Below are 22,469 nucleotides of genomic sequence, written 5' to 3' on the forward strand. Positions count from 1 at the left end.
CTGGGATTGTTTAGTCTGCAGAAGAGAAGAATGAGGGGGGATTTGATAGCTGCTTTCAACTACCTGAGAGGTAGTTCCAGAGAGGATGGTTCTAGACTATTCTCAGTGGTGGAAGAGGACAGGACAAGGAGTAATGGTCTCAAGTTGCAGTGGGGGAGGTTTAGGTTGGATATTAGGAAAAACTTTTTCACTAGGAGGGTGGTGAAACACTGGAATGCGTTGCCTAGGGAGGTGGTGGAATCTCCTTCCTTAGAAGTTTTTAAGGTCAGGCTTGACAAAGCCCTGGCTGGGATGATTTAATTGGGTATGGGTCCTGCTTTTGAGCAGGGGGTTGGACTAGATGACCTCCTGAGGTCCCTTCCAACCCTGATATTCTATGATTCTATGATTTATATTAACTCGACCACTGTCCTGCATCCTTGCCTTTAATGCCTGGAAAAGCCATCACACCCCTTCCTTCTAGGCCATGGTGACAATAGGAAGCTCTTCATTGCCCTCACCATGTTGAGATCTTGCAGTTCAGCATTGAAACAATGACTACTATCAAATCTCATGATTCAGGGCTGGTCAGCTGCAGGAATCAGGAAAGATTTTTTCCCTTCTGATTCACAATTGGCCAGATACAGATTAGGGGTTTTATTGCCTTCCTCTAAAATATCAGGTATTGTTCACAGCTGGAGGCAGCACAGCACATGAGGTGGACCGATGTCCTGAGGTGATTCAGGCAATCTTTGTTCCCAGACACTTGGCTCGCTGGTTCTTGCTCGCATGCTGAGGGTCAAACTAATTGCCCGTTTTTTTGGATTTTTTGCCCACGTCAGATTGGCAGAGACTTTGGGGGTTTCTTGCTTTCCTCTGCAGCACTGAGCAGGATCACTTATAAGGATCATCTGGGCACATCTCTTACTCAGTTCCCTGCCATTGCAGGGCTTTCAGGCATTGGTGGCCTCTCAGTCTCTCCTGTTCATTCTCCATGGAACACAATAGGTATTTGGCTTGATTTGGTCCAATAAAAATCCATGTGGAGAGATTCAGAAGTAAGTTGTCTGTGATCTCTAATTCTTTATAGAACGGGGCACAAATCAGGTGAGTGTTCTATCCCCAATCACCCAGTGAATCAGTAACAGAGCTGGCAACAGAAGCCAGGAATCCTGACCATGAAAGCATTAGACCTTAGCCCTGGTCTACACTAGGACTTTAGGTCGAATTTAGCAGCATTAAATCGATGTAAACCTGCACCCGTCCACATGATGAAGCCCTTTATTTTGACTTAAAGGGCTCTTAAAATCGATTTCCTTACTCCACCCCTGACAAGTGGATTAGCGCTTAAATCAGCCTTGCCGGCTCGAATTTCGGGTACTGTGGACACAATTCGACGGTATTGGCCTCCGGGAGCTATCCCAGAGTGCTCCATTTTGACCACTCTGGACAGCACTCTCAACTCAGATGCACTGGCCAGGTAGACAGGAAAAGAACCGCAAACTTTTGAATCTCATTTCCTGTTTGGCCAGCGTGGCAAGCTGCAGGTGACCATGCAGAGCTCATCAGCAGAGATGACCATGATGGAATCCCAGAATCGCAAAAGAGCTCCAGCATGGACCGAACGGGAGGTACGGGATCTGATCGCTGTATGGGGAGAGGAATCCGTGCTATCAGAACTCCGTTCCAGTTTTCGAAATGCCAAAACCTTTGTGAAAATCTCCCAGGGCATGAAGGACAGAGGCCATAACAGGGACCCGAAGCAGTGCCGCGTGAAACTGAAGGAGCTGAGGCAAGCCTACCAGAAAACCAGAGAGGCGAACGGCCGCTCCGGGTCAGAGCCCCAAACATGCCGCTTCTATGATGAGCTGCATGCCATTTTAGGGGGTTCAGCCACCACTACCCCAGCCGTGTTGTTTGACTCCTTCAATGGAGATGGAGGCAATACGGAAGCAGGTTTTGGGGATGAAGAAGATGATGATGATGATGAGGAGGTTGTAGATAGCTCACAGCAAGCAAGCGGAGAAACCGGTTTTCCCGACAGCCAGGAACTGTTTCTCACCCTGGACCTGGAGCCAGTACCCCCCGAACCCACCCAAGGCTGCCTCCTGGACCCAGCAGGCGGAGAAGGGACCTCCGGTGAGTGTACCTTTTAAAATACTATACATGGTTTAAAAGCAAGCATGTGAAAGGATTACTTTGCCCTGGCATTCGCGGCTCTCCTGGATATACTCCCAAAGCCTTTGCAAAAAGTTTCTGGGGAGGGCAGCCTTATTGCGTCCTTCATGGTAGGACACTTTACCACTCCAGGCCAGTAACACGTACTCGGGAATCATTGTACAACAAAGCATTGCAGTGTATGTTTGCTGGCGTTCAAACAACATCCGTTCTTTATTTCTCTGTGTTATCCTCAGGAGAGTGAGATATAATTCATGGTCACCTGGTTGAAATAGAGTGCTTTTCTTCAGGGGACACTCAGAGGAGCCCATTCCTGCTGGGCTGTTTGCCTGTGGCTAAACAGAAATGTTCCCCGCTGTTAGCCACACGGAGGGGGGAGGGTTGAGGGGGTAGCCACGCGGTGGGGGGAGGCAAAATGTGACCTTGTAACGAGAGTACATGTGCTATGTATGTAATGTTAACAGCAAGGTTTACCCTGAAAGAGTGTAGTCACTGTTTTATAAAATGTGTCTTTTTAAATACCGCTGTCACTTTTTTTTTCCTCCACCAGCTGCATGTGTTTCAATGATCACAGGATCTTCTCCTTCCCAGAGGCTAGTGAAGATTAGAAAGAAAAAAAAACGCACTGGAGATGAAATGTTCTCTGAGCTCATGCTGTCCTCCCACACTGACAGAGCACAGACGAATGCGTGGAGGCAAATAATTTCAGAGTGCAGGAAAGCACAAAATGACCAGAAGGAGAGGTGGCAGGCTGAAGAGAATAAGTGGCGGGCTGAAGACAGGGCTGAAGCTCAAATGTGGTGGCAGCATGATGAGAGGAGGCAGGATTCAATGCTGAGGCTGCTGGAGGACCAAACCAGTATGCTCCAGTGTATGGTTGAGCTGCAGCAAAGGCAGCTGGAGCACAGACTGCCACTACAGCCCCTGTGTAACCAACTGCCCTCCTCCCCAAGTTCCATAGCCTCCACACCCAGACGCCCAAGAACGCGGTGGGGGAGCCACCGGACAACTACCCACTCCGCCACAAAGGATTGCCCAAAAAAAAGAAGGCTGGCATTCAATAAATTTTAAAGTTGTAAACTTTTAAAATGCTGTGTGGCATTTTCCTTCCCTCCTCCACCACCCCTCCTGGGCTACCTTGGTAGTCATCCCCCTATTTGTGTGATGAATGAATAAAGAATGCATGAATGTGAAGCAACAATGACTTTATTGCCTCTGCAAGCGGTGATCAAAGGGAGGAGGGGAGGGTGGTTAGCTTACAGGGAAGTAGAGTGAACCAAGGGGCGGGGGGTTTCATCAAGGAGAAACAAGCAGAACTTTCACACCATAGCCTGGCCAGTCATGAAACTGGTTTTCAAAGCTTCTCTGATGCGTACCGTGCCCTCCTGTGCTCTTCTAACCACCCTGGTGTCTGGCTGTGCGTAACCAGCAGCCAGGCGATTTGCCTCAACCTCCCACCCCGCCATAAACGTCTCCCCCTTACTCTCACAGATATTGTGGAGCACACAGCAAGCAGTAATAACAGTGGGAATATTGGTTTCGCTGAGGTCTAAGCGAGTCAATAAACTGCGCCAGCGCGCCTTTAAACGTCCAAATGCACATTCTACCACCATCCTGCACTTGCTCAGCCTGTAGTTGAACAGCTCCTGACTACTGTCCAGGCTGCCTGTGTACGGATTCATGAGCCATGGCATTAAGGGGTAGGCTGGGTCCCCAAGGATACATATAGGCATTTCAACATCCCCAACAGTTATTTTCTGGTCTGGGAATAAAGTCCCTTCCTGCAGCTTTTGAAACAGACCAGAGTTCCTGAAGATGCGAGCGTCATGTACCTTTCCCGGCCATCCCACGTTGCTGTTGGTGAAACGTCCCTTGTGATCCACCAGAGCTTGCAGCACTATTGAAAAGTACCCCTTGCGGTTTATGTACTTGCCGGCTTGGTGCTCCGGTGCCAAGATAGGGATATGGGTTCCATCTATGGCTCCACCACAGTTAGGGAATCCCATTGTAGCAAAGCCATCCACTATGACCTGCACATTTCCCAGGGTCACTACCCTTGATATCAGCAGATCTTTGATTGCGTGGGGTACTTGCATCACAGCAGCCCCAACAGTAGATTTGCCCACTCCAAATTGATTCCCAACTGACCGGTAGCTGTCTGGCATTGCAAGCTTCCACAGGGCTATCGCCACTCGCTTCTCGACTGTGAGGGCTGCTCTCATCTTGGTATTCATGCGTTTCAGGGCAGGGGAAAGCAAGTCACAAAGTTCCATGAAAGTGCCCTTACGCATGCGAAAGTTTCGCAGCCACTGGGAATCGTCCCAGACCTGCAACACTATGCGGTCCCACCAGTCTGTGCTTGTTTCCCGAGCCCAGAATCGGCGTTCCACAGCATGAACCTTCCCCATTAGCACCATGATGCATGCATTGGCAGGGCCCATGCTTTCAGAGAAATCTGTGTCCATGTCCTGATCACTCACGTGAGAGCGCTGACGTCGCCTCCTCACCCGGTATCGCTTTGCCAGGTTCTGGTGCTGCATATACTGCTGGATAATGCGTGTGGTGTTTAATGTGCTCCTAATTCCCAAAGTGAGCTGAGCGGCCTCCATGCTTGCCTTGGTATGGCGTCCGCACAGAAAAAAGGCGCGGAACGATTGTCTGCCGTTGCTCTGACGGAGGGAGGGGTGACTGATGACACGGCTTACAGGGTTGGCTTCAGGGAGCTAAAATCAACAAAGGGGGTGGCTTTACATCAAGGAGTATTTCAGGCAGGACTTCACGGAGGGTTCCAATAAGAAATGGTGCACCTAAGTTATTGTTCTTATTGGAACAAGGAGGTTAGCCTGGCCTCTGATTGATACATGGCTAGATTTACCTCGCTGCACCTTCTCTCTGAGTGACTGCAGTGTGACCTAGAGGAATAAGACCCCTAGACGGGGGAGGAGGCAAATGAGTACAAAACAAATCTGGTCTATTTCTTGTTTTGATCCACTCCATCTATCTTTTACATCTTTGGCTGGCAGCAGACTGTGCAGAAGGACTGCATGCCATCCACATCTCATGGCTGCTCGGCAGAAGATGGTACAGTATGACTGCTAGCCATCCTCATCTCTTGCCTGCCCGGCAGAAGATGGTACCATACGACTGCTAGCCATCGTCATCTCTTGTCTGCCCGGCAGAAGATGGTACAGTACGACTGCTAGCAATCCGTATTGCCTGCCTGCTCACCATAAGACGGTTCAATAGGACTGACTGCAGGACTAAAGAGAATGACCTGGCCAAGTCACTCCAAATTTAGTCCCTGTGCCCATGTCTGCCCAGGCGCTCCCAGCTGACGTGGCCAGGAGCACCTCGGACATGACGATGACGGCTACCAGTCGTATTGTACCGTCTGCTGTCAGAAGGCAATGGGTTGCTGCTACTGTGTAGCAATGCCGTACCACGTCTGCCAGCACCCAGGAGACATACGGTGACAGTTACCTGAGCAGGCTCCATGCTTGCCGTGGTATGGCGTCTGCACAGGTAACTCAGGAAAAAAGGCACGAAACAATTGTCTGCCCTTGCTTTCAAGGAGGGAGGGAGGGAGGGAACGGGGGCCTGATGATATGTACCCAGAACCACCCGCGACAATGTTTTAGCCCCATCAGGCATTGGGATCTCAACCCAGAATTCCAATGGGCAGCGGAGACTGCGGGAACTGTGGGATAGCTACCCACAGTGCAACGCTCCGGAAGTCGACTCTAGCCTCGGTACTGTGGAAGCACTCCGCCGAGTTAATGCACTTAATGCACTTAGAGCATTTTCTGTGGGGACACACACACTCGAATATATAAAACCGATTTCTAAAAAACCGACTTCTATAAATTCGACCTTATTCCGTAGTGTAGACATACCCTTAGACTTGCAGGATGATCGACAGGAGGAGAGAACATTTGGTATCAAGAGAGGAGGAGAGGAGAAAAGGACTGCACTCGCGAGAGCAGGAGAGAAAGAAGTGGCACCAGTTGAAGAAGGAAGAGGCGCTTTGTGAAAAAGAAAAGGTGCAAAACTAATACAGGGAACTGGGGACTCCCAGAGGGAGTGACAGCTGATACAGTCATGCTGTAAAATGGTCCCCCCAGCATCCTGAGGATGCAGGGACAGACACCAGTTACAGAGAATCTGGGAAACTCTCTGGTCAATCCCAATGGGGAAGTAATCATGGGCTCTTTCTATTCGGGGAGCATATAGATCCTCATATGGGTGATCAACAGGATTGGGACTTTACATCCATAGCACAAACCTCTACCACTTCAGCTATCAGAGTAACAGATCAGGTTGTTGTTCTCTATATGGACCAACCGTGAGGAGGTGATGAGACACACACTTTGCCAGTGGGTTTCTCAGGTATTTCCTGACCTCAGAGGAATGCTGAGACTCAGAAATCCTCGTTCAGGTCCAGGTTCCGGAGGGGAGTGTGCACTAATGCTTATAAAACCTTCTGACCCATCTGCTGCAGCCTGTCTGCCACCCTCTGCTTTTATCTCCCCCTCCAGACTCCTATTCTTGCCCTCTGTGCCCCTATCCAGCCCCTTCAGTGCCTATTCCCCCATTGCCCTCTGTTCTTCGTGTCCTCCCACCCTAACCAAGCTTTCTCTGCCTTACTCCATTGCATTTAATTCTCTTCCTCTTTCTCCACCACTCTGCCTGGATGCCAGCAGGGGGGCAGTGATGGAGGACATTGAGAACACAGGAAAGAGAGTCTTCCTGCTCTCAGTTCTCATGCTGGTGACACTGCAGCCTCTGACTATCAGGAGGAACAATTACAGGAAAATCCTATTTAGTCCTTGCACCCTAGGGCAGAAGCACGTTCCATTGCTCTGTGAGGATACTGCATGCACAGTTTGGTTGGCTGTGGTGGAACTGAGCATACTCAGAGTATGTGCAAATTGATTTTTCAGAGGGTTATAACTTAGCAAAATTTGGGTGGCTTTTCACAGGGATGGCAAAAAGCACATCCCTGACCCAAAGGCCACACACTGCCAAATTTTAACTCCCTGCTCCAAAGCAGTGAGGTGATAGAGCTTCCCTATGAAATAGTTGTAAAAATGTTTTTAACATGGGCAAAACAATGTATTTTTCCCTAACCTCCATCTGTGACATGGCTGAAACATTTTTGCTAAAATTTTCCCAAAATCAGAAAAAAAATCGGCCTGAGGAAGACACCCAGCATGGATAATATCAGCCTGAACAGTTAAGGTTTGGAAAAGTTATAAGCAACTGAAATCAAAGTCTTATAATGGAAAGTGTTAGACAACTATACCTATAGTTCTACCTATCACTTGGCAAGCAATCAGGTAAGGCCTGATCCAACTCCCATTATATTTATTCTGAGTCATTCCATTGACCTGAATGGGAGTTGGATTGGATCAGACCTATACTGCTGAGATATGGGCACTATAAGTACTTAGATGGGTTTAATCTGGATAAATGTCACTTCCCTTTTTGTAGGGAAAAAATATATTTTCAGGAATATATAATAGTGGTCTGTCCCCTTTTAAGTCAGAGGGAGGGGAAGAGTGCGGCCTGCACCAGCCAACCCTGTTTCAAAGCATGGCCCTTTTAAGAATCAATGTTCCACTGTGGGCTTGTCTACATGCGGAAGTAAGTGCACAGTAAGTTAGGGTGTGAACTTAAAGCACAGTAGCTAATCTGCACTAACTCCCCTTGTGGACACTCTTAGTGTGAATTTAAGAGTGCCCTCAGGCAGTTTAGCTTACTAGACTTCCAAATTTATTACTCTAATGAGTACGAAGCCACCCTTAGTAGCCACACAAGGAGTTTGTGCAGAGTAGCTAGTGTGTACCAGGCACTGCAGGCTTTTTTTCTATGTAGACTAGCCCTGAGGATCAGCAGGCCAAGCTGAGAATCAAGTACAGGTGCCAGAGTCAAATGACAGCTTCCTCACCATTACAAAGGCAGTGTTGCCAACTCGCATGGTTTTTTTGAGTGTAGGGGGTTCTTAAAACCATTAACTGCTGCAATTGTGTTATTACCTCAGCTTTCAATTTCTAAAAAAACCTCTAGCCCTCATTGCCGCAGAGAAGAAGCCTGAAAACATGAACCCTAAATTCTCCAACAACAGAAGACAAATAAAAAGAACCCTACATTTATTGCTTTTCTTTAATCTCATGACTTTTTGGTGCCTGACTACAATCTTTGAATGCTTTGTATTGGTAATATACAAAGGACTACTCTTGGCACAGGTGTGGGAGAGCCTAGAGTGAGGTTAGACTTGCAGGGAGGTCCCCAAGGTAGAATCAGAACCTTGGTGGACTGGAGAAACCTGCCAGAAGTGAGAAAAAGGCCCAGAAAGCAAATCTATGGATATCTTCTTCCAAGAGTGAAGATGTTTGAACCCAGAATTGAGGTCAGAAAGACCCAAGGGGAAAGACTCTCCAGGTAGGCCAATTTGGTACCTAGGAAGAGGCCCTGAGAAGGAAAGAAAGCAAGTTTGGCTTTGAATTATGGGGCAGATACCCTAGTTGTTTAGGGTTCACAGAGGTAGGAACCCTTAGTAGAAGGTAGGAGTGGGTCCCCACCATGCTACTACCCTGTGAAGGACTTCACCCTTTAACAGTAAGTACTGACAAACTAGTTTTGTGTTAATCAGAAAATAATGTTCAAAATAACAACAAATACAAACATAAATTACCTTTAAAATATGTACATATGTTGAAATAAAATATATTTACCATGGTGAATAATGCCATTCTCTAATAAAGCTTGGCCAAGATGAACACCTTCTTCAGATTTGTGTATTTCTCCAGTTTCCAGTAACCAGGACACAAACTCACTAGATTAAAAAACAAAACAAAACCACACACATACAAAACAATTCCAATATTGTTAAGGCTTTAACTCAAGAGAGCAATACTGTATAATATTCCCCACACGATTAATTTAGCAGACTGCAATGAGCAGTATTAATACGGACATAACACTCTTCAAAATATTCTGCATAGCAGAATTATTTCCACCATATTCTCATTTTCCACTTGTATTTATTATACTCAGAGCTGGTAGTCACTCCTATTAAGGTTGAGGGATACTTCCCATTATAAGACCCTTATAATTACTTTCAGTTACTTATAACTTTGCCAAACTTTAACTGTCAGGCTGAAATTTTCCATGCTGGGTGTCTGCCACAGGATAAATTTTTTCTGGAAAATTTCTGCCAGAACAGTTCAGCTACTTCTGACAACAAGATTAGAGGAAAATATGTTGTCTTGCCCATGGTGGTTTTTTTTTTTTCTGAGACCCTTTAAATGCCTCTCTTCTTTAGAGCAGGGACTTGAAATTTGGCAGAGGGCAGATGTCCTTTGTGTGATGGATGTGTTTTTTGACATCTCTGGGAAAATCCACCCAAATTTGGCCAAGTTACAAGTATATAAATATCTCGGTTTGTATATGCCCAGTAGAGACTTGCTCAGTGACAATGGATAGGTTATTATGCTCTGTCATGCTCCAGCTTCGGATCCAGGTGTCAGAGTAGGGCTTTCTATGTAACTGCAGCTTTGGGCCTTGTAGGCCATGGTGGGCCTGGGGCATCAGAATTGAGAGACTGAAGATTCTCTCTCCTGTGTTCTCAGTGACCATCCTGCTGAGCCCTGGCAGTGTGGATGAGGAAATTTCCTAATTCAAATGCAAAGGGGACAAGATAGATTGGGATAAAGAGTCTGGGAGTGGGAGTGGGACACTGGAGGCTGGTGGGGAGATGTTGGGACTGGCTGGACAAGGAAATGGGACTCAGAACCAGTAGAGCAGGGGAAAGGAGGTGATGGGAGGGAAACATTCATAGGAAAGCAGATGAGAGAGCCCAGGAGCTACTGTGGACCAGAAACGTGGGAAGGGGAAGAGTAGGCAACTGGAGATCATGGGGGAGGGGAGAGACAGATCAGTTAAGGAGCCAGGTGCGGGAGGAGACAAGGAATCAGGGCTGGGAACAGATAAGCAAGGAGACTAGGACTGGGATGAGAAAACTGAGGAGTGGATACTGGACTGGCTACGTAAAAAGAATAGGACTAGGATGAGAGTCCAGGATGGAGAAGAGACAGGACTGGGATGGATACAGGCCAAAAGAGTCTGTGCCCACAAGAGCACATTGCCCTGCAGAACCTGGAATGGAACCCAAGACTGTTGAGTCTCATCATTCCTTTGCTGTCAGCAAATATCTGTGAAATTCACTGGCAAAGTATGTGTCTTATCTTTCTCTAGTTATCTAGAGGGTGTCAACTTACTATCATTATCAGTCACTCCATTAGGTCAAGTGGCAGAAGTCTGTGTGGTAGACTTAACGTTTCCAACCCTGCTGATATTGCATGTGGGTGTCAGTGTGATGCCACATGATGGAATACATGTTTTATTAGTAACCTAGGAAATTACACATTAAATACGACATTAAATACTACATTAAAAGAATATTATTGATATTGCAAAGTCAAACACACAAAACTTAGGAGTGCCAGAATTAAGGTTGCCCTTGTAACCTTAATTCACCACCCTTTTGTGTCTGGATTATAATACAGGCTTTTAATACATGATCACATACTATTTCTAACACAGGACCCCTAACTTATTCAGTTCACAGCATGGTCTGCTCTGGGGATGAATCAGGGCTGTGTGTGTGAAGGAGTCTCTGGTCTGTAGGATTGTCGTAATAATTGGGTCTAATTGTGAGCTCAACTGTGAAAAGTGAAGGTAAGTTTATAAAAGGTCACAATAACCTATAACAACAAATGTTAAAGGGGAAAGAGTATGAAAAGTGAGACAGAAAGACTGAATTAGTCCAGAATAAAAATCTCTATAACTTGAGGACTGTGTAAAGATTATGCTTGGTAAAAGAGAAAACGTGGAACAAGAAATCAATGAACCAAAATTAGTGTGTCAGAACTAAGGCCTAATTGGTGAATGTAATAATATGGTGATTGGCTATTCCACCCCTTACTCCCTTTTTGGGTCCCTAAAGAAAGAGACTTTGGGAGAAAATATGGGTACTGGAGCAAGCTTCATCATCAAGGCTGCTAGCCCACATTCTCCTGGGACCCCGGGGGCCTTCATCATTCTGATCCTGAGGGATGTCCAAACCAGACTGGGTGAGAGGGACACAGATGACACTGCCATATTCACCAGCTCTAGCTGAATCCCAAACACCGCCTGGGATGCGAGACTTTGTTTGCTACCTGCATGTCCTTTTGCTTCCCTATCTTATTTCTTCTCTTTCCTTTCTCTCTAATAAGCGTCTAGCTTACCCAGCCAAGACTCTATATTTTGCAACACTGCTGTAAGCCTTTGACTTGAAAGTTGCAGCTAAAAGCAATGCCCTAAACACCCCAATGCTGGTACAAGTTTGCCATGTCTCCAAGAAGCTGATAAGACTGCATGTTGGGCCTGTGCTTTTCCAGCACTGAAGCTGCAAGTGAAAGTCAACATCAGAGACAGAAGTGGCATTTTCTACCTTTGCTATTCTTTTCTTTCCTTTTGTGTGTGTGTGTATTTGCCTTGTTTTGTCTTCCGGGAAATGGGATCGGATTTTAACAAGAGCAACAGTAGCAGCTTCAGCCCATCTCAACTGAATTCTTCCCCCCGCCCACCAAAGGACAGTTATTAACACTTTTAATACCATCTAAGAGACTGTTAAACGAGGGGTTCTTTTTCTTCTAAAGACTCTCTCAAGCTAGGACAGTTATTAACACTTTTAATACCATCTAAGAGACTGTTAAACAAGGGGTTCTTTTTCTTCTAAAGACTCTCTCAAGCTAGGACAGTTATTAACACTTTTAATACCATCTAAGAGACTGTTAAACGAGGGGTTCTTTTTCTTCTAAAGACTCTCTCAAGCTAGGACAGTTATTAACACTTTTAATACCATCTAAGAGACTGTTAAACGAGGGGTTCTTTTTCTTCTAAAGACTCTCTCCAGCTAGAGAGAAAGGGAATAAGGGATGTTGTTAGAATGAAAGCCTTACTTAATACTTCAGATTTCAAATACTTTAAATGTTTTTCCTTCTCTTCTGTATCTTTAATAAAAGGTTAAAAAGGATTTTTAATAGTGTGTTTGCCAGGGTGCTAAGCAGGCTGAGCTCTCTGTATACCAAATTGCAAACCTTGTTTTTTCACTGTTTAATGTTGGACAGAGACAGGGTTATATTAGCTCTTTTAACTCTTTGGATCCACATACTCCATTTCAATTAATACAAGTGGACCCCTGCCCCATATGTGCGAGAAACTGGAAAGTGTGTTGTGAATGAGGCAGGGATTGCAGGAAGAGAAAGAATGGTTTCATGGTTTAGACTGTTAGATGCAGCTCTGGAGAACTGGATTCTATCCCTGTCTCTGCCACAGACTTCTAGTATGATGCTAGCAAATTCACTTAACCCAAACTTTTCATAGGTGGTCACTAGTTGTATGTTCCTCATTTTCTGCGGGCCCAACTTGAGACCTCAGGTTCTGAGCTGCAAAAGTGCCGAGTCCTCACAAGTCTATGGGAGTTGTGCTTTGAACATAAAATGCTATATAATGCCAAGTATTCTGAAAACTCAGGTCTCAGTTGTCTTAAATTGGGCAACCAGACTTAACAGAAACTTTTGACCTTAATCATCTCTCTATACCTCAGTTCTCCATCTCTAAAATGGGGATAGTAGCACCTCCTCACCTTACACAGGTGTTGTGAAAATAAATTAGTTCATGTTTGCAAAGTACAGAGATACTATTGTGATGATCATAAAAAAGCACAAGAGAAAATTCATAATTCTGTCTTCAGAGCAGGGTTTGAATAGTGTGCAGTAAATAAGGCCTGGAACCACACACTGAAGAACAAGGAAAAAATAAAATATTGTTTAATGGCTCATTAAATGAGCACTGTCCATCCTGTGCAATGATTGAGGCAAGAGTTTTGGGGATAAAATACATAATGTACGTAATCATGTCATAACAGATTGTATTATAATGCTTACGCACAAGGGAAGAGTTAATTAAGATTGCCTGGGAAACTAATTCAGCATTTCCTAACTTTTCATGGTAACTTGGCTTTACTGGTGGAGGAATGCAAATATCATCAAAATGTTTTACAATGCGGTATTTCTAAAATAGATTTCCTGTAACCTAAAATATGGTGTAATGTAGTATAAAAAGTTCATCAGCACTTGTTTAGGATCATGTACACAGCTCACGTATGTTGTCGCCACTTATGATTAAAGCTACCATCTAAATCTTATCAATAGAAACTTTCTATCAGACCATAATGTTCTCTCTCTCCCTCTTTCTGTATATATAGTATGGAGGTGTTGATACTGCTCTGTACTTCAGACTGAACTGCAATTTGCACTTAACGCAAGACTAAAATCCCTGTTTCACACACTAATAATTGAATCTAATCTCCACATTTAGCATATAACTGCACAAGTTATAGTTCTAAAATACTATTCCTTGTTGAAGCCTAAACCCTGTCACATACTGGTCTACTCTACCACTTTAGTAAATCATGTACTTTTAAAAAATGTTTTCCTCCTATTTTTAATTTACCATGAAACTAACTTTGATGTCCTTCACCACTGACTGTTTTTCATCGTGCAACAAATAAAAACGGGTATGAGCTATTAACATCAGCCTGTTGGTAGCTCGTAAAATTCAGACAGTTAATTGCTATACTAAATTGGAAATTAAACCAGAGTTACCTTAGGTGTGTTTCTTTATAACAGTAAGTAACAGCATTAATAAGTACAAATATTTTAGATACATTACTGCAACAATAGTGCATATTTAATGGTTTTTCAAAACAGACACATGATACTCTCAATCATAGCAAGTAATATAGTGATATTTATTTGATAGAGAATTTCAATAAGTATAAACAATTTTCCTGGCGCTAAATATAGGGCCCTAAGCAATCTTAGACTGTGCATCCAAAATTAGAGGCCAGTTTTGAATATTATGGACCAAGTGATTTACATCAAAGAGCATCTTGTTCTTATTCCATGCCAACTACATTATGAATCAGGAGGGATGGAGTGAAATGCTAGCCTCATTGACGTCAATTGGAGTTTTGCCACTGATTTCAACTGGAGCCAGGATTTCACCCATGGGCTTTAATTTTGGTTATTGCACTCACTAGCTGAGTGACTTTGGCAAAGTCATTTAACATCTCCAAGCTTTCATTTTGTCTTCTGTAAAATAGGGGCAATGTTAAATACTTACCTCACTAAGTACTTGTGTGGAAACACTAACTGATGTCTGTAAATGTTTCATAAGTGCTAATCTTTCTTAGGGTTAGTGAAGGACAAAGGCTGGAACAGAACTTTGCATCATGGGCTCATTTTTAGAGTAACCACAACTTCCTCCTTCTCTGGAGTTCACATGTCATATGCCATTCTCAAGAGGCTTACCTCAAACAGGAGTGGACTTTCTAAAGTCCTTAAAACCAACATGCAGGGCTCCTAATAAACCAAATTTAATAACTCCTGACTTTACTTCCAAACGAACAAAAAATTCTTGAAAGGCATAAGACCGACAGCTAAAACTATTTTGAGGTTCTGAGGCCAAGCCATTCTGAAGTTATAATAAATCAAATAAGTTAGGAAAATGTTCCAAGTTCAAAAAGTGAAACCACTTCATCTGATGTACACTTATACCTCCAATGTGCCTTTGCCAATTTACATCTATCTTCCAGAAAAGTTCTACCTTGGAATAAAATTGTACCAGTGAAATTTCAGGCAGATTGATTTAAATTTTGGTTAATTTAGGGAATGGAAGAAAATTGGGCCTATAATAGGAAGCTTCTTTCAACCTTAATTATAGATAATACTATAGAAGATTTAAAACATGTTTCTAGCTGCTTAAAATCCAAATGATAAAAATGCATACCGTACCTTCCCAGAAAACATTTGGGGAAAGTAGTTAGTTTTCTTTTCCTGTCTTTTATTAGGTTTCCTTGTTTGCACATCATTTTGTAGAGTTTCTCTCCCTGCTCAGAGATCATCACCCAAGTATCTTGTTCCATACCCAATTTTAAACCTGCCAAAAAAATCCAAAATGCTTTTGTATTTATAAAACATTTCGCTATCACCATTATCTTTCAAATTTTAGATATAAGTAACAAGCATAAAAAATAAATATTTAAGTGTATAAAAGCAGAGTCATAACTGGACACATGAAATTATCTTTATGAGTACTTAGATACTACTATTAATATGAACAATTAATCCCCTTAGAACTAAACAATAAAATATTCCAAAAATATCTGAGAATATATTAGAATGTTATTTATACATTTATAAATTTATCTTTTTAAAGTTCTATACAAAGACTAATTAATCCTCACACATACCCTTCACTGTAGAAAGGCAAGTTTAGTTCACCCTATTCTACAAATGGAAATAGCGTTTGAATTTTTATTTACTTCACAGTTTTTACAAAAAAAATTACATGCTTTTCAGTTTGTTAATTTTTTCCTCATTTTTTGTGTTTTTATTATGGGCCCATTATTACTTCTTTGGAGTAAAAGATAGCCTTATTGTTGTTCAGAACATATATTCCTTGAACTGTATGACGTATTGACCACGCATGAAGCCCCCAGAAAGTATTGGAAATCATCACAGCTAACTTGCTTTCCCTATAAACAGTTCTGAACTCTGCAAAAATTGTACAATGTGGAATTTTTGATTTGTATTTTATAGAAACATTCCCAATTTATCTGGGTTTTTTCAGATTTTATCAGTTTTAAAAACTGGAAATCTTCTGTATGAGTAGTAGGTTATTTAATTTTTTTAATCTGCAAATATAAACAAAACAAAGATAATAGTCGCATTAGTTGGAAAAAAGCTGATAAAATATAGCATTTAACATTGATACAGAAATGTTCCTCACTAAACATTAACCTGATACTGATAATCTAGACAAATGGATTAACCAATACAAGTATGCTCACTCCTGAGGAAAAACAACTTAACCAGTATACTGCTCTTAGAATATATGGGTCAAATGGCATCCTGATGCATTACACTCGTATCAGTTGCCTTTATTTTTTAAAATAAAGGAGTAAATGCACAACATCATAAATCTTGTTTGAGAATATGCTCCTATTAAATTAATCCAGACAGCTTGAATGTATTTTACTGCATTCCCTAGGTGTTTGCATAAAAGCCAACAAACTCTATTAAAATCCTTTTTATAAAAAATTTCCTGATACGGTTGGAGCTCCCATTACACCAGAAACATGGTGATATAAAATGGTCCTGGTCCACAGCTCAAGTTAGAAGATTAATAGCTACAATAAACCCAATACTTCAGCTGTAGCATTCTTTTCCATCTTGCTCAGTAGTATTTACCTTGATTTAGCAGATTTAGGCAGAATTAGGAACCAATATAGGTTGAATTTCTCTGAGTATCTTTCACATAGCTGGTTTTGATTTAGCATTTCAGCTTATTTATTTGGGAAAGGTTGCCATAGCAAAAAAAAGGTGTCCTTTTTGTTTAGATAAGGAGTTGAAAGGGACCCACCTCCCAGGAGATCAACATTCTCTGTGCTCAGTTTCTTTTGGTCCAAGTCTTTTTCTTATAATCATTATCTGTACTATAAGAGTTTCTCCACTGGTCAGTTTCATGTTGGATTTCCTGGTTGTGTGTCAGTTAGTTCCTTCCACAAAGGAAAGCATCTGCTCATAACCTCCTTATCTGGGCAAAATTTCTAAGGAAGTCAATGAGAACTTTGCCTAAGTAAGGCATTTAAGAAGCAAGCCTTATTCTAAATTGATCTGTTAGACAACACACTGATAGACTGGAGTTATAGCAGTTAAATAGCACAACTTGTGATGGAAAGATAAAGCAACCAGGTCTCTTTCATTATTGGAATTAGAATTGTAACAAGTTGCTTAACTGTAAAACAGCTTGAAAAAGTTTAGCTACAGTCCATAATGTTTACATGCTACAGTTGCTAGAGGGACTATGGAAAAGCATATACTACAATTTTTCAAATTATGACTATTATGACCTTAATTAAATGAACTGGGTCTCTCCCCTTTTTGATTTTTAGAAAGTGGGCCAAACTCTATTCTCAGTTTTGTGCGTGCAAACTGAATTGCACACATATAAAACAGAAAAAATTGGTTTCATGTCTCATTAAGTAAACATAGAATTAAAGCATCTTTTTATTCATGGTGAATGGGAAATTGTTTACAGTTACTTTTAGAGTATTTGAATTCTGTAAAGATGTTTGTTTGGTTCATGAGTCATCTGGCATCCTACTTGTAATTAAGTTGATGCATCCTGCCTCATAAGAGGTGTTTATACAGATGTTTTGGAAATTGTCTGGGTGGGAGGAGATAGAGCAAGTTTATGAGTTGTCAGAAGACGAGCATTTAAGGAACTGTTTGTTAGATTCTGTGCTGTGACCCAATATGACCGTTGCCCCGTCTCTCTTTATCTCTTCCTCTGCCATTCCATCCCCTTCCCCTTTCTCTTTCTATTTACTTCCTCCTTATATCGTAGTTATATGTTCGGGGGCAAAAGCATTGCTATTAACCATTAGTTGAGAGAAACTGCAGACATGACAATATGGGCCTATATTATAAAGTTCCATTCTGAAATCCAAAGTTCTGGAGTGTTCAAATCTTGCGTTTTGATTTGGCACAGTGAAGCCTGCATGGGGATCTGATCATCATCAGGCACATCTCTACTGGAAGAAACTCAATAGCAAAATTCAATAGCACCAAAATGGGTAATAAAAACTGACAGCATGTTAACATGAAACACTTTTCAAATGGCCTCACTTTTGAGTGAACTATAGCTGTCAGTCAGGAGGCAGAGCAAATCAAGTTGAATAGTACCCAGGTTGTCTGACCTAATTGGCTGAAACCTCTCTGACCAAGTTGTATGAAAGGCCCTAAACCAAAAACATATAGACTTCTTTCTTGTTTTATGCACCTGCGTTTCCCCTTTGTTTCCACACTCACCCTTTCAAATGTTGAGTCCTTTGAGGTTTAAGCCCTTTCACCATTATTTATTATTAGTACTTCTACATATTTATTATCAGTACTTCTATATATTAGTGCCTAGATTCTCCAGTGGAGATTGGGGTGCTTGGTACTATATAAACCTATGGTAAGAGACAGTCCCTGCCCTGAAGATCTTACAACCCATATAAAAAAGGCAGATAAAGGATGGGAGAAAGAACGTATTATCATCATCATTATGGAGAACTGAGGCACAGAGTGATTAAGTGACTAGCTCAAGGTCACAGAGAAAATCTGTGACAGAGACATGAAATGAAACCAGATCTCTTGAGCCCTAGACCAGTGCCCCAACCACAAGGTCATGCTTCCTTTCATCATCAAGACTCCATATCTTGTTACTTGCTATGATATGTTTGCTGGAAGCTGAAGTTAGTGCTATGTAAATTGGTGCTGTGTTGTCTCTTATTGGCTTAGTTTCTTACTCTGCACCGTGTTCACCATGAGTACCTGGGATTATGGCCACTTTTGAAATCAGGTTGACATTTTGTCTAAGGTTCTTCTACCCACATTTTGCTTTTTAGGAATGATTTTGCCTAAGGTGTGGATTTTCACCTTCCTCCATTTGGGGTGTGATATGGATATAGGGGTGATGTCATACTTCATACTTTTATTTCTGGTGTAACTTTTCGTGGAGAGGGGAAATGTACATTTCCTGGTTTTATGCTTCAGAAGATAGCCTTTGCCGCAAATCAGGATCATGAAGAACTGATGTATCAAATTACACTGCCTTCCCAGTGACAATGGTGGGCCACTAAGTGAGGCTAGCTCACATTTATTAGCATTTCAGGGTTATGAGCTAGTTGTCATTTGCATTACCTGGAGAGTGGCTCATCTGCACGAAGTCTCAATACAGCCAGCTGGCTCATTTCAAAAGCATAGGTAGCTCGTCCCAGGATAGCACCAGTAAATACACATACATTAGCAGACATTATGGGGCAGATCCTTAGATGGTGTAAATTGTCATAGCTCCATTGGCCTCAATGGCACTAGCTGAAGATCTGCCCCAGGGACTGTCAAGCTTCAGACCAAGACAGCTGTCAGATTCCCATAATTCACAGGTCCCCAAACAGTGGGGCATGCCCCTTACAGGGAGAGGAGACACATGTTGGGGGAGTGCGGCTGGGGCCTAGGTCAGCCCCCACAGGGAACGGGGAGGGAGCATCACCCAGCTCCACTCCCAGCCCTGGCTTCCGGCCCTGGCTGCCAGCCCTGTGCCCGAAGCTCCGTGCCCCGTGCCCTGGTTGCTGGCCCCACGTCTGGGGCCCAGCAGAGGCTCTGCTCCTGGCCGCACCCCCATCTGTGGCCCCAATCTTGCCTCCCTTACCCCTGTCTGCAGCCCCCCCTCCAGGAACCACAGTCCCACTCCCAGCCCCGCCTCAGGGGAGAGGGGTTGCAGACCAAGCTAAGGGTGGGCGCAAGGTAAAAAGTTTGGGGACCACTGCCATAATAGCATGAGCTACCAGTACACATGGCTGGAGTCACATTCAGCAATGATGTCCTTCCTGGTTGAAATTTGGTTTATGTGTTTCAAGTAGGTATTACACCAGTGCTTCACAGACAATTTGACCCAACATCATGAGTCTGCCCTGTCTGGAGATTGCCACTTGGCTGTACTTTTAATGAAAACACAAATGTAACATGGTCTGCCAGAAATGAAATGCAATGTAAAGTTTATTCACCTACCTTTTCTTCTCTCTCTCTCTTTTAGAATAGCTTCCAGCCATTCTTGCTTCTCTTCAGGAGTTTTTGCCATGCATACAAACCATTTGTTCTTTGCTGTGTTGTGGATTTTCCAGCCATTAACAACAATGTGGCCACTGCTATGATAGTCAGCTGGAAATACATAATGGAGAGAAATCTCTCAGAGTAGCATGAAATGAATTAAAATATGACTGTTTTTTATTAGATTCCCCACCATAATTCCTCAGCTCTTCCTGTAACAAACAGAAGAACAAGGAATTTAAAGTACTGTATCTCTAACTTTGACAATTGAAATCCACACAGATTGTAAGCTATGTTGTATTTCCATATACTGTATTCCCTGCCGAAGAAGCCTTCAGTGAATTTAGTGTTTTTCAATAGTGTTAGATTGACAGCACTGGAGCCTGAATTTCTCTATATAACCACAGATGATCTATTATTTGTAGCTTTCCCACACTACACGACCAGTGTGCCTGTACCTCAGCTTTGACCTGGAGTGACCAAGGAAACTAAGTTCAGAGAAGGTAGTTCAAGTCTCCATTTCAAAGCAGACCTTGGTTCCAGCTAACAAGGAGTTATCTTAACTGGGCTTTAGCTGAATAAAGTAGAAGATATCATAAGAATTATTGGTTAACTTTAGTACAAATAGAAAGGAACAAAATAATAAAATTGGTTTGGTTTCCAGACCAGATTTGATTACCTATAACTAAGGTTGCAGGTTTGTCACAGAGGTCATGGAAAGTCACAGATTCTGTGACTTTCCATGACCTCCGTGACTTCTGCAGCGGCCAGTGCACCTGGCTCAAGGGCACCTCAGGCAGCCCCTGCACCAGTCGCATCGGACCCTGCTAGGGCACTCTCAGGCCCTCCCCCACCCACCCACCCACCCCCAGCAGCAGCAGCAGCAGCAGAGTTTGGTTGTGGGAGGGGGTAGGGGCACAGGGCAGGGTGAGGTGGGCTCTGGGTGGCACTTACTTGGGGGGCTCCCTGGAAGCAGCCACATCCCCTGCTCAGCTGCTAGGCGGAGGCATGACCAGGCAGCTCTTCATGCTGCCTCCACCCAGAGCACTGGCTTCGCAGCTCCCATTGGCTAGGAACTGTGGCCAATGGGAGCTGCAGGGGCAGTGCCCAGAGGTGGAGGTGGCCACGCCTGTGCCTAGCAGCTCAGCGAGGTAGATGTTGCTGCTTCCAGGGAGCCCCCCATGTAAGTGCTGCCCAGAGCCCACCTCACCCTGTCCTGCGCCCCAACCCCGTACCCCCTCCCACACCCAAACTCTGCTGCTGCTAGGGTGCGAGGCACAGAGCCAGGTAGGGAGCCTGCTGGCCCCGCCACACACACCCCAGCACCAGTGGGGGTTCCAGGCCGTGTGCCAATGCCCGCCCACAGCGCCAACCCTCAGGTCACCCTCCCTCACCCTACCCCCAACCCCGCAAGTTTTAGTCAGGGGTATATAGTAAAAGTCATGGACAAGTCACGGGCATGAATTTTTGTTTACTGCCTGTTACCTGTCCATGACTTTTACTAAAATATCCGTAACTAAAACGTAGCCTTACCTATAACCCATTCTTCCAAATACAGAAATGTCAGCATTAGCACATACAGTATAGTATGTTTTTGTTTTCAAATATCTTGAATTTTCAAATCTATTAAATTTACCATATTCTATCTTATGAACAAGCTTTATACATTTTGTTATTCATTAATGTTACTTCTTTTTTAGTTACATGTATTTAAATTTTTGATGTTAGCACTTTCGTCTATGACTCTTATCTGGAAATCTGCTAAACAAGGAATCTTTCACACCAAAAGTAGTGTCCTTGTCTACAATGATCATCCTTCTACCGAATTATCTGCTTTTCCTTTGGGCAGAAATATCTGCAAAACCCAAGTGACAATAAAAATCATTTTATGAAAAATATAAATTAAAACTTGAATTAACTACCACTGTGCAATAAAAAAAGATTAAGGTCAACAGTCTCTCATCACTAACTTTCTTTAAGAGGCAGGAAAATCCAAAGGCCAGCCAGAAACCATCCTAATAACTTCAGAGCTTTATACTTTGCAAATCCTTTTTCATAATTCAGCCCAGTTTTGTATAATGAGATGGGATTTTCCAAAACTGAAAGCTTTGCTGAAATGCTTGCTGAGTTTTATCATAAATCTCAGCAGACATTCTGGTATCCTTTCAATAACTCTGCATTTTAATAAGATGGAATGCAGCCAAGTATTGTATACACAGGCTGGGAAACATCAGTAACTGTCAGAATTTATTGTTCAGAGAATCAGGAAACTGATGTCTAAATATTCAGCTGAAGACTCGTTCTGGTGCTCAAAAGTATATATGAGAGAGTATAAGTGTGTGAGAAGGAGAAATTTACAATAATTTTTATAACATTATATTTATTATACTATTTACAAGTTTTTCTATGGCACTTATTACTGTAGTATCTGAACACCTAACAAACAAACAGTGATATATTTATCCTCACAGCAACTATGTTAGCAAGGGAAATACTGTTATCTCCACTTTAAAACATAGTGAATTGAAGCAGTTAAAGATAAAG

At 43.0% G+C, this 22,469-nt stretch overlaps 1 protein-coding gene across 4 annotated transcripts in view; it reads right to left on the minus strand.

The window, feature by feature from the left end:
* The window catches only part of PREX2 (phosphatidylinositol-3,4,5-trisphosphate dependent Rac exchange factor 2), a 317,368-nt gene that overhangs the window by 182,104 nt on the left and 112,795 nt on the right, over window positions 1–22,469 (minus strand). For all 4 annotated transcript variants that reach the window (XM_073330905.1, XM_073330906.1, XM_073330908.1 and 1 more), the window contains 3 exons: window positions 19,887–20,036; window positions 15,063–15,207; window positions 8,892–8,992 (listed from right to left, as the gene is read on the minus strand). In XM_073330905.1, coding sequence (XP_073187006.1) covers window positions 8,892–8,992; window positions 15,063–15,207; window positions 19,887–20,036 — 396 coding nt within the window. The remainder of the gene's footprint in view (window positions 1–8,891; window positions 8,993–15,062; window positions 15,208–19,886; window positions 20,037–22,469) is intronic.

This window comes from Lepidochelys kempii, chromosome 2 (genome assembly GCF_965140285.1).
Source record: "Lepidochelys kempii isolate rLepKem1 chromosome 2, rLepKem1.hap1, whole genome shotgun sequence".
NCBI classification, from domain to species: Eukaryota; Metazoa; Chordata; order Testudines; family Cheloniidae; genus Lepidochelys; species Lepidochelys kempii.